The sequence below is a fragment of the Solanum stenotomum genome, chromosome 2 (genome assembly GCF_019186545.1).
Source record: "Solanum stenotomum isolate F172 chromosome 2, ASM1918654v1, whole genome shotgun sequence".
NCBI lineage: Eukaryota > Viridiplantae > Streptophyta > Magnoliopsida > Solanales > Solanaceae > Solanum > Solanum stenotomum.
The window spans coordinates 62792532-62805480 of record NC_064283.1 but is presented as its reverse complement, the minus strand read 5'-3'; the positions used below and the strand labels follow the sequence as shown (position 1 = coordinate 62805480).

General features: G+C 35.3%; 1 protein-coding gene and 1 pseudogene across 1 annotated transcript; both read right to left on the bottom strand.

The window, feature by feature from the left end:
• Positions 1-2822: 2822 nt before the first annotated feature.
• On the bottom strand, positions 2823-5873 carry LOC125854652 (putative late blight resistance protein homolog R1A-3; annotated as a pseudogene).
• Positions 5874-8850: 2977 nt separating this feature from the next.
• Positions 8851-12164, bottom strand: LOC125854650 (putative late blight resistance protein homolog R1B-23). Its single transcript, XM_049534236.1, has 2 exons — positions 9198-12164; positions 8851-9109 (listed from the first exon to the last, which is right to left on the bottom strand). Exons 1-2 carry the CDS (start codon positions 11845-11847, stop codon positions 9090-9092), a joined length of 2670 nt encoding a protein of 889 aa, XP_049390193.1. The 5' UTR covers positions 11848-12164; the 3' UTR covers positions 8851-9089.
• Between the last annotated feature and the right edge of the window lie 785 nt (positions 12165-12949).

The window sequence follows — 12949 nt, the reverse complement described above, 5'->3', positions numbered from 1 at the left end:
ATCACAAAGTAACTTCCAACCGTTTTCCAAACTCAAAAGGTTCATCTCATGAGGGCTACAATTATTTGCATACATTGCTACCTCGTTTTCCCTAGTAGTCAATAAGATTCGACTTCCATTATTGTAATTAGGTAATATTCTACTTATACTATCCCAAACATCCCTACTCCAAATATCATCATCAACAACAAGGTATCTTGGACCCTTTAGGTTCTTTTGCACCAGGTTAGCTAACTCATTGTCATCCATCTTATCATAATTTTTTGCGTTCACAATATCTGTTTGCTTTGAAATGCTGTTTAAAGCTTCTAACAATACATTTATTACGTCGAAATTCTTGAGATATTGTAACCCAAGAAAGAATGTCAAAGTGATACCTGATTGTGAGATGATCATAAGCTTTTTTAGCAAGTGTTGTTTTGCCAATGCCTCCCATGCCTGTTATTGTGACAATGTCTAGATCCTGTACTCGTCCTTTTAACCTATTAACTATGATCTCCAAATCACCATCGAGTCCCTGCACAATATCATCTTCCAACATTGGATAACTAGTAGGAGAAGTGCCAATCAAGGAATCCCCCGATAAATCGAGAACTTGATCAGTATCATGAGAAACAATCTTCATCACTTGTTTCTTTGTTGTATCCAATTTTTTTAACAGCTTTTAGTAAATCCAGGTGTTGTGAAATTCAAAATTTCCACCTCGAGACTTTGACAATTCGAGAACTTCAGCTCAAGAACATCTTCAGCATAACTAGCAGCAACTCTAATCTTTTCCTCCACAATTTTGATCTTTTCAGTGTCAAATCTACTCTTGCTAGTATTTTCAACAACCTTTTGGAAATATTCAGCAGTAGCATGAAGAGAATCGAGTTCAGCAGTGTGACCATGAAAGAGTTGTGGATTTCGTTGGTCAAGCGTTTGAAGAAGAGAAATTACAGCAGTATAGGCAGCCATTAAGTCAATATGGAAAGGAATTGAAACAAAATAATTCGTCAAGGAGTGGAGACTTGTTGTATCAAATCCTTTTTTTTTTTTTATAAACGAGGTAGGCAAAGGGAAAATAGGAAAGGGAATTACAAGGCGGGAATTGAATCGTCACCAACAATGGAGCTACTAAGATTTTCCCACCCTCTATTTCTTTTCCTTTCCTATAGTAGATAAAATGGGTTTCTTTGAAATTTCTAATTGACAATAGAAACTACTGGGAAATTAATCCCAATAAAGAAATTTCAAAACGTTCTTCTTTGAATTGACTGCAGAAACTACATTGGAATTGCTCCCAAAGAAATTTCGGGGAAATCAAGTCTAAAGTTACACTTAGATGTAAATACTGTTTATTTGTGAATACATGAGATTTTTTAAAACATTTAATAGGATATATGTGAGTCATTTGTATAACAGTAAGAGTATCTATGAGTCACTTTCATAACGGATATATATGAGTCAATTTCATAACGGAGTATATCAGGTCTAAATGATGAGGGGTATATCAGACCCTTTTCCCTATTTTTATTTGATTTTGTTCACTTTTTTTGGTATATATCCAAAATTAACTTATTTTAAATACAAGACACTTAAAATCAAATATGAAAAAAATGTTAAGAAAATAAAAGAAATAGAAAAAAGAGAGAAAACAAACAAAGCATGTAAAAAATTAAAAAATTAAGTGTGTATTTGAGAAAAGTTTAAATATAAGTCAAAGAAAAATATATTTTTTTAATGTAAACCAACTTATTATTTTAAATAAACGGCAAAGATAATAATAAGAATTTCTTAAAGATTTTTTTTTCTAAAAAAACATATATACATGTGGAGGCGCATGTATATCACTGCAATTAATTGAATTAGGTTGTGGCTCCACGTAAGCACATAAGGTGCAAAGAAATACAGAAAAAGAAGAAGTTTAGGGGTCATATGAAAAATAAAGCGTGTTTCTGAAATTTCGATTATAGTTTAAGGGGCTACTTATGCCTTTTTTCCAATTTTAATAACACAAGTTGTAACAAAGCAGACCTCATAGTGTATCAAGAATGGTTAGTTGCAGAATTGGCCATGTTGTTAAATTAATCATTGTGACATTAGTAGCCCTAATCCTTAAGTTATCAGAATTGGTCATTTGAGATCATAAATAATGGCCAAGTTGACCTTATATTAAAGGTTTTTAACGATAAAGTCATAAAATAACAAATAGATTGTATAGTAAATATGGGGTACACACAAAAAGCGCGTGTCGAAAGACTAATATATAATAAACGTTGAACCTCTTTGACTTGTTGTGTTTGTTTACTTGTTCATGTTTTGAACTTTCTTAATAAAAATCCTGGCTCCGCTACTAATTGAAAACAATCACTTTGTTCCTTGTTTGTTCCTCTAAAAGGCTAACCTAAAGAAGCAAGTTCCTCTGTGTGCCTTTGTTTGAGCTACACAACATAACTTTTAAGTGAAGAATGTTCAATATAATTTTCAGGTAGAAATCCTAGCTCCACCACCCTTCGATGATTGTAGCTCCGCCTTTATGTATGTAAGAAAATTGGCTTACAAAAAAGTAGACTTTTGTGTAGAACAAATGATATATAGTATCATAGCAAAGGATAGACACCTCTGTTTCTTAGAAAATGGCACAATATTTATTCTCTTTTCGTCAAATAACCAACAGTTGCATCAAACTTTTTCTACCTCAAGAGATGGGGACTTTACGCCAATGTATGTACTTGCTTAATGTATAATTGCAATGAGTTTCAACATCAATAGTATACGATAAAAAAGAAGTCAAATTTCACAAAAAGTAAAAGAATCTCATTCATCGTCTACGTATCATGGAGATTATACAACTATACTTCTACACATTTCTATCAGAAGCTAGATTATTACTTACTTACTGTTTAGAAGTTACAGTAATTGTTATGAATGATGTAGACCTTAAGAAAATTATTCCCCATATCCTCTTGTTTTTGTACAATATTTCTTGCAGAATCCTCAGCATGAGAGGGACAATCATGTAACTCAATTGATTCCAAAGTACAAATATCCACAAAATCTGCTGGAATTTCTAGCAGCGTGTAGCAGCCTTCAGAACAAGGCGTTTTAGATTTGGGAAGTTATTACAGCTAGCTTCCCATTGCTTAAGATTTGCACCACTCAGTAACAACAACTTCAAGCTGTTGAACTTGTTTTCATCACTCAATCTCCATTTATGATTGAAGGTTCGACAACGTTTAAGTTTGAGCTCTTCAAGATTTGGCAACATCATAGAAGTTGATGATATGTCTACCCAATCAAAATCAATACACCGAGTTAAAGACAACCTCCTAAGTGATGTTGGAAAACCAATTCTCTTGATGGGGTGTCGAAAAAAAGTTGACCCATAAAACTTGAATGCTTCGAGTTTTGTCAATCTGGACATATCCAATAGCCGATTGAAATTTTCATTTATTTCAAATGGTAGATGAATGATTAACCTCTTTAGATTGGGAATGCCAGAAAATACTTCATTTGTACAACTGGTGGAACAAAGAATTGAAAATTCCTCTAGATTTGGCATCCCTGTCAGAAGACTTTCTGTTCTAGGACTGGGTAAAAAAAGGAGTCCCTCCATACGTATATACCTCAAGTTCTTCATCATCCATATCTTCCCAGGTAAAGAATAGCTTCTATCTAAAGGATAACCACTAAATTTGGCATCCCTGCCACAAATTAGAGTTTGCAAATTCTGAAGCTCTGAGATTGAGTCAGGAATATCGTTGTGAAATGGAAATTGGAGATATCTCAAATGAAATAACTTTGTAATTACAAGTGGAAATGACTGACAACTTACATTTTCATTGAAGATGGCCAATACCCTGAGAAGGTTGAAACGAGAGAGAAATTCAAGAGGTTGATCAAAGTGAGAAAAAAGGTAAATAGATCTAGCCACAGGGGGTAATGCCTTACAATAATCATCAATTGAATAAGATAAAGCTTGAATACTGAAGCGACGAACATTATGCTTTTGTGTTGGAAGAGTAGTAGGGTGAGTTCTCTCAACATGCATATGCTTTGTCATTTCAGCTTCTATCAAACAGAACTCGCGCAGTAGATCATGTATTCCACATGCTTTTATCTCACCATTGAATCTCCTTTTTCTAGCCTGTATCAAGTTCCTACTAATAAAGTCCTCCAAATAATCTATCGCCACTTCCTCCAAACTTTTACCATTTTTGGAAGTCCTTATAAAACCTTCTGCTATCCATAATTGGATCATTCTCCGAGTACCAACCTGAAAATCCTCTGGGAAACTACTCATAGAAAGAAAGCAAGGTTTAAGGCGACTAGGTAAGTGGTGGTAACTCAAACCGAGCACTCCTAAGCATTTACCTGACTGACTAGCAATTATTTCACTTAAGGTTTGGGCGACATCCTTCCAACTTTCTAATGTCCTGGTCACTTTAGAGAGATGTCCCGCAATCACTGAGATTGTCAAGGGTAGTCCTTGGCATTTTTGTACTATTTCCTTTCCAATTCCTTCTAACTCAGGAGGATGATCGTGTTTTGGTCCAAACACCTTATCACAAAGTAACCTCCAACCGTTTTCTAAACTCAAAAGCTTCATCTCATGAGGGCTACAAGTATTTGCATACATTGCTACCTCGTTTTCCCTAGTAGTCAATAAGATTCGACTTCCATTGTTGTAATTGGGAAATATTCCTATTATACTATCCCAAACATCTGTACTCCAAATATCGTCAACAACAATAAGGTATCTTGGACCCTTGAGGTTCTTTTGCACCAGGTCAGCTAACTCATTGTCATCCATCTTATCATAATCTTTTGCGTTCACAATATCAGTTTGCTTTGAAATGCAATGTAAAGCTTCTAACAATACATTTTGACATCGAAATTCTTGAGATATTGTAACCCAAACAAAAATGTCAAAGTGATACCTGATTGGGTGATGATCATAAGCTTTTCTAGCTAGCGTTGTTTTGCCAATGCCACCCATGCCTGTTATTGTGACAACGTCTAGATCCCGTGATTGTCCTATCAATCTTTTAACTATTATCTGCAAGTCATCATCAAGTCCGTGCACAATATCATCTGCTGACTGATTTGACAAAATCGGATAACTTGAAGAAAGAGTGCTTATCAAGGAATCCCCGGATAATTCAATAACTTGATTAGCATCATGAGAAAGAATCTCCATCACTTGTTTCTTTGTTGTATCCATTTTTTTAACAGCTTTTAGAAAATCCAGGTGTTGTAAAATTCCAAATGTCCACCTCGAGACTTTGATGATTTGAGAAATTTTCAGCTCAAGAACATCTTCTGCATAGCTAGACGCAACTCTAATTTTTTCTTCCAAAGATTTTAACTTTTCATTGTCAAATCTACTCTTGCTAGCATTTTCAAGAACTTTTTGGAAATATTCAGCAGTAGCATGTAGAGAATCGAGCGTTTTAGCAGTATTACCATGAAAGAGCTGTGGATTTGGTTGTTCAAGAGTTTGAAGAAGAGAAATTACAGCAGTATAGGCTGCCATTAAGTCAATATGGAGAGAAATTGAAACAAAACAATTTGAAGGAGTAGAGAGGATGTAATGGGGGTACACAAAGGAAAAATAGGAAAGAGGATTACAAGGGGGAATTGAATGGTCACCATGAGCTTCTAAAAAATGAATCTCTTACCACCAAAGGATGTGTTGCAGTGTATGATGTTGTTTTTCTCTCAACTACAGATATCGAGTTCGAGCCTTGGGTATGAAAAAATCTTTGGAAGGAAGCACTTTCCCCCGATGAGGGTATTACACACCGTAGTTCAAAATAATTGGACTTTAATACGAGTGTCGAACACCAGACAAAAAATCAAGAAAATTAAAAAATGAATTTCTTTGAAATTTTGAAAAGTAGTACCTAGAATTGACAGTTGAAACTATAACGTGAAGTTGCACCCAAAGAAATTTCGAAAAGTAGTACCTAGAGGCAAGAATTGATAATAGAAACTAGAAACTACCACAAAATTGCTCCTAAAGAAATTTCAAGAAAATGGAGTTGAAGGAACTATCTTGTGGTGCCTGCCTGTCACTATATTTATTATTGCAATAAAGATGGTTGTTGACTTTAGTTGGAGTAGGTACAAATAGATCAAAATGGCCCCTAATGTATGGGGTTTAGATTCTTTGATCCTTTATATATACCACTTTATTAAAATAGTCCTTACAATGTATGTAATATGTGATCATTTAGGTCCTAAACTCTAATTCCCATTTTCATCTGATTAGTGAGATTCCCATTTGTAGAACAACGCGTGAAAGCACCGGTCATCAACGAAAAACACTTACATAGTTGAACAGACGAAAACAGATTCAAGTGTGAAACCAGTGATTCATGTACTCCATAGGCAAGATATAAAGTAGAAGTCATCATCTTAATTCCAAAGAGGTAATTAATAATGTGAAGAATCAAACAACTTTTTGGAGAGATTAAAAACTTACTGCGACCGTTATGGATGTAGACCTTAAGGGAATAATTTCCCTTGTCCTCTTGCTCTTGTTCAATCTCTCTTGCAGGATCCTCAGCAGTAATGCTGCAATTGTGTAACACAATTGACTCCAAAGTACCAATTTAGCCAAATCTGCTGGAATTTCTTGCAGCCTGTAGCACTTCTTCGGTATGAGGCGTTTTAGATTTAGGAAGTTATTACTGCTAGCTTTCCAACCACTTGAGATCAGAGCCACTCAGTAACAACAATGCTTGTCTTCATCACTCAATCTCCATTCATCAAACAAGGTTTGACAATGTTTAAGTTTGAGCTCTTCAAGATTTGGCAACATCATACCAGTGGGAGATATGTCTGCCCAAAGAAAAAAATCACTACACGAAGTTTGAGCCCTTCAAGATTTTGAAGCTCTGAGATTCATACAGGAATATCTCAGTTCAATCTAACTTGAATATATCTCAAATGAAACAACTTTGTAATTACAAGGGGAAATGACTTGAAGTATCCATTTGTATTGAAAATGGCCAATACCCTAAGAAGGTTGAAATGAGAGAAAAACCATGTATTTTAGGATCACGGTGGTGATGGGAAATACAAAATCCCAAATGGGCCAGACATGTATTAAACATGCTTATTTCAAAAACATGAATTTACAAAAAGACATGTATCGCTAGCACTACAATGATCTCTGAGCTAGGTGCTCTAGATAAGGCAGGTGAATAAGTTGAAAGACTCTGGAATTTCTTGATAGATATTATTTGTTGGGTCCAAACCATTGGCATCAATATGCATACACTTTGATAGTCAAGATGTAATAGGTAGGGCATGGAGCATGATGTATAACGGAAAGTCTCATCATACAAGAGATAGACTTAATACGGCTAGAAAACAACTACTCTCTAGTGGAATTATCACAATTGACTATGTAAAATCTAAGGATAATGTGTCGGATCCACTTACAAAAAGGCCTAACTAGAGAGAAAGTTGAAAGATCATCTAAGGGAATGGTTTTACGGCTTAGGACAAGTCATCATGGCGGTAACTCTATCTAGCAGATTGGAGATCCCAAGAGCTAGATTCAAGGAGAAAAACTAAGTTGTGACTGACGGTTCGACATTGTCAATCAACTCAATCCATTCTCATGATGATGTTCAGGAACGAGGTTAAAACATTAAGGCTTGTTAATGAGTTAATAAAACTTAATTTTTTTTTAATGATTTGCTAAGTTTGGTAGACTTGACCAAATAGTGTATCTATGCGATGACACAGTTAGAAATCACCTATGTGAGTGTCAAGTGTAAGCCGCTTCAAAGAGAATTATTGTCAAAAGCCTATTCTCTATACACTCATGAAACCAAGAGGTGTTCATGGCAAAAACGAACACAATCATAAGAACCATAAACGGTAAAGGGTTAATTGTGTGACATATGGTTGTCTGGGTATACACCAAAGTTCGACGGTTCAAAGATATTGCATCTACCGATTGACCGAGTATATCTGACGTATGTTCACTACGGAAAGTCCAAGGGGAAACCTACTTAAATGCAATTGATCCTTGCTTGTAAAGTACATACTTGTCCGTTTCTTTGTCTTGGAGTCATTCCCCATTCATGCGGGGGATTGTTGGATTTTAAAAGGTGTGAATGGAAAATAAAGAAGTTGTGACTTTTATGAAGAGTTGTGATTTTTATGAAAAGTTGCGACTTTTATGAAGAGTTGTGACTTTTACGAAAAGTTGTGACTTTTATGAAAAGTATTGACTTTTATGAAAGGTTGTGACCTTTTCGAAAGATTATGACTTTTCCAAAGGGTTGTGACTTTTCGATAAGGCACAATAAGAACCTTTTCACACTACCCTTTGTTTTCTATAAATTGAGGGATTTCCTCTCATTTTAAAGAATGAATTTTCTTGACTCCTTCTACTACTACTAAATCTAGTATTCTAAGTGTACTTTACTGCTGTTGAGTGGTTCATTGACACCATGGTTTTAGGTACCGATACATCGGTGAGTAAGATCGTTCTATCCTAGGAGGATATATTCCATATAATTTCCTTAAGGGGACACTGTGCATTCAGTGGGCTAAAAATATTTTTATATTGTTTCTAATCTGTTTCTTGTTCTATTTTCTCTACTAGTTTTAATTCTCTCGTTTTGAAAATACTCTTTAAACTTTGTTGTTTCTTACCAAGTTCTTCTAAATTTTGTTCTAAGTATCTTAGGAATACAAGATGAACAACAAGAATAACCACTCCAAATTAGCGTTTGCAAATTCTGAAGCTCTCTGAGATTGATACAGGAATATCTTCGTTCAATCGAACTTGGATATATCTAAATGAAACAACTTTGTAATTACAAGTTGAAATGACTCGAAGTATCCATTTGTATTGATAATGGCCAATACCCTAAGAAGGTTGAAATGAGAGAAAAACCATGTATTATAGGATCACGGTGGTGATGGGAAATACAAAATCACAAATGGGCCAGACATGTATTAAACATGCTTATTTCAAAAACATGAATTTACAAATGATCAGAACATAAAAATGAAAGATTTTACTTTTCATAATATAAACTAAAACATTCTGCATTTGGAAGATGACATTAGATGGTCCCTCAAACTAAGCAACAGTCCCCTGCATATGCAAGATAAAAAGTAGAAGTCATTATCTTAATTTCAAGATAAACAAAGATAAGAGAATCGAAAAACTGTTTAGAACTTACAGTCATTGTTATGGATGATGTGAACCTTGAGGATATTATTTCCCATGTCCTCTTGTTCTCGTTCAATATTTTTGGCAGAATCCTCAGCAGTAGCGCTGCAATCATGTAACTCAACTGACTCCAAAGTACAAATTTCCCCAAAGTCTGCTGGAATTTCTTGCAGGTGGCGGCACTTCTTCAGAACAAGGCGTTTTAAAATTGGGAAATTATCACTGCTAGCTTCCCAATGCTTAAGATTTGCGCCACTCAGTAACAACAACTTCAAGCTTTTGAACACATCTTTATCACTCATTCTCCATTCATCACTCAATCTACATTCATTACTCAAGGGTTCATAATGTATAAGTTTGAGCACTTCAAGATTTGGCAACATCATAGCAGTTGATGATAGGTCTGCCCAATCAAAATAACAACACCGACTTAAAGACAACCTCCAAAGTGATGTTGGAAAACCAAATCTCTTGATGGGATCTCTCAAATAAGGTGCCCCGTATAACTTGAATACTTCAAGTTTTGTCAATCCGGACAAATCCAATTGATGATGGGGAATTCCTTTCGAGATATGAGGTAAATGAATGGTCAAGACTTTTAGATTTGGAATGCCAGAAAGGACTTCCTTTGTACAACTGAAGTAACAAACACCAGAAAGTTCCTCTAGGTTTGACATCACTGTCACAAGACTTCCTATTCTAGGACTGGGTAAATGAGAGGGTAGCTCCAGACGTATATACCTCAAGTTCTTCATCATCCATATCTCCCTAGGTAAAGTATGACCACTACAAATTAGAGTTTGCAAATTGTTAAGCTTTGAGATTGAGCCAGGAATTTTGACGTGAAATGGAAATTGGAGATATCTCAAATGAAATAACGTTGTAATCACAAGTGGAAAAGACTCGAACCATACATCTGTATTGAAGATGGCTAATACCCTGAGAAGGTTGAAACGAGAGAAAAAATCATGTGTTATATGATTATGATGGTAGATGGGCAATATCCTGAGAAGAATATAGGGTTCAAGAGGTTGATCCAAGTGAGAAAATAAGAAAATAGATCTTGCAACAGGGGGTAATATCTCAGAAAAATCAGCAAATGGATAAAATCTGGGTTGAAAACTGAAGTGACGGGCATTGTGCCTTTGTGTTGGAAGAGTAGGGTGAGTTCTCTCAACATGCATATGCTTTGTCATTTCAGCTTCTATCAAACAAAACTCACGCAGTATATCATGTATTCCACATGTTTTTATCTCACAATTGAATCTCCTTTTTCTAGCTTGTATCAAGTTCCTGCTAATAAGATCCTCCAAATAATCTATTGCCACTTCCTCCAAAGTTTTACCATTTTCAAAAGTCCTTATTATGAAACCTTCTGCAATCCATATTTGGATCAATCTCCAAGTCTCAACCTGAAAATCCTCTGGGAAATCACCCATGGAAAGAAAGCAAGGTTTGAGGCGATTAGGCAAGTGGTGGTAACTCAAACCGAGCACTCCTAAGCATTTGTCTGGATGACTAGCAATGATTTCACTTAAGTTTCGGGCAACATCCTTCCAACATTCCAATGTCCTAGCTATTTTAGAAAGATGACCCGCAATCACTGAAATTGTCAAAGGTAGTCCTTGGCATTTTTCTACTATTACCTTTCCAATTTCTTCCAGTTCATGAGGATGATCACGTTTTGGTCCAAACACCTTATCACATAGTAACCTCCAACCGTTTTCTAAACTCAAAAGCCTCATCTTATGAGGGCTACAACTATTTGCATACATAGCTACCTCGGTTTCCCTAGTAGTCAATAAGACTCGACTCCTATTGTTACAATCAGGAAATATTCGTCTTAGGCTATCCCAAACATCCGTACTCCAAATATCATCAACAACAAAAAGGTATCTTCGACCCTTTAGGCTCTTTTGCACCAGCTCTGCTAACTGATTGTCATCCATTTTATTATAATCTTTTGCATTCACACTAACTGATTTCTTTGGAATACAATGTAAAGCCTCTAACAATACATTTCTAGCTCGAAATTCTTGAGTTATTGTAACCCAAGCAAGAATGTCAAAGTGATACCTGATTGTTACCTGATCATAAGCTTTTTTAGTGAGTGTTGTTTTGCCAATGCCACCCATGCCTGATATTGTGAAAACGTCTAGATCCCGTGATAGTCCTTTCAATCTATTAATTATGATCTCCAAGTCATCATCAAGTCCCTGCACAATATCATCTTCCAACATTGGATAACGAGTAGAATAAGTGCCAATCAAGGAATCCCCATATAATTCAAGAACTTGTTCAGCATGATGTGAAACAATCTCCATCACTTGTTTCTTTGTTGAATCCATCTTTTCAACAAGTGGTAGCAAATCTTGGTGTTGTAAAATTCCAAATGTCCAGCTTGATCCTTCAACAATTTGAGAAATTTTCATCTCAACAACATCTTCTGCATAACTAATAGCAAGTCTTATTTTTTCCTCCAAAGATTTGATCTTTTCAGTGTCAAATCTACTCTTGCTAGCATTTTCAAGAACGTTTTGGAAATATTCAGCAGTTGAACGAACAGAATTGAGCGCTTCAGCAGTGCGACTATAAAAGAGTTCTGGATTTCGTTGGTTAAGAGTTTGAAAAAGAGAAATTACAACACTATAGGCTGCCATTAAGTCAATATGGAAAGGAATTGAAACAAAATAACTCTTGAAGGAGTAGAGAGGATGTAATTCAAGATATCAAACAAAATAACTCTTGAAGGAGTAGAGAGGATATAATTCAAGATATCAAATACTACTGTTTTGTATTTGTAGAAACTTGTTGTATAACATCCTATTCTCCACTCTTTTATTACTTCTCCTTTTCCTATAGTAGAAAAAGGGATAAGACATTAGTACCCCTAGACTATGACCAAAATCCCAGAGACACACCTTAACTAAACTAAGGTCCTATTACCCCTGAACTTATTTTTTTATAATTTTGTACACCTTTTTGGCCTACGTGGCCTCCAAACATCTCCCACGCGTTTCACTTAAGTGGAGTCACGGAGTGTGCCACGTAAGCGAAAAGGTGTACAGAATTACATAAAAAATGAGTTTTGGGGGGTAATAGGACCTAGATTAGCTAAGGTGTGTCTCTGGGATTTCGGTTATAGTCTAGGGGGGTACTTGTGCCTTATCTCGTAGAAAAATGAAATTCTTTAAATTTGAAAAGGTAGTCCTTAGAATTGACAGAAGAACCTACATCGAAATTTCTCCAAATTAAAAGAAATTTCAAAGAAATTAAATGGCATTGCATAATTTTTGTCTAGTACCTATCACTATATTTATTATCACAATAAAAATGGTTGTTGGATAGGTGGGAGATTACATCTGCAAGGTTATTCCAGCAAACAAAGAAAATATCATCCAAGTTGTTAGTGACGTGATACCTAATTTTTTAATTAGAAAAATCGATAACATTAAACCGAAAATATTTAAACCAAAAAGCCTTCTATCGGACCTAGGTTACCCGATCTGAACAACTTAGATAATTTTGGCTCATTTCTTATATTTATGTTAAGAAATTTACTTAAGTTGTATAATAATGTATCCTTAATTCAGTAAGCAAAAAACAAGTGTGAGTTTAGAACCTTTTTTTTTTGGTAGTACCATCAAACGTGAATTACATGCGCAACAGATCATATTTAGTACTCATTATGGCAAAAACAATTTTTAACGGCAATAAATATACACATTAACAAAGAGTGCTAAAACCTTTACCATCATTAGG

What these genes read in the sequence shown, in the direction of transcription:
- LOC125854650 (XM_049534236.1), bottom strand. Translation starts at nt 11,847, where the DNA reads ATGGCAGCCTATAGTGTTGTAATTTCTCTTTTTCAAACTCTTAACCAA. An exon ending in CATCATCCATAACAATGACT is followed by an intron (nt 9,110 to 9,197) that starts GTAAGTTCTAAA and finishes TTGCATATGCAG; the next exon opens with GGGACTGTTGCTTAGTTTGA.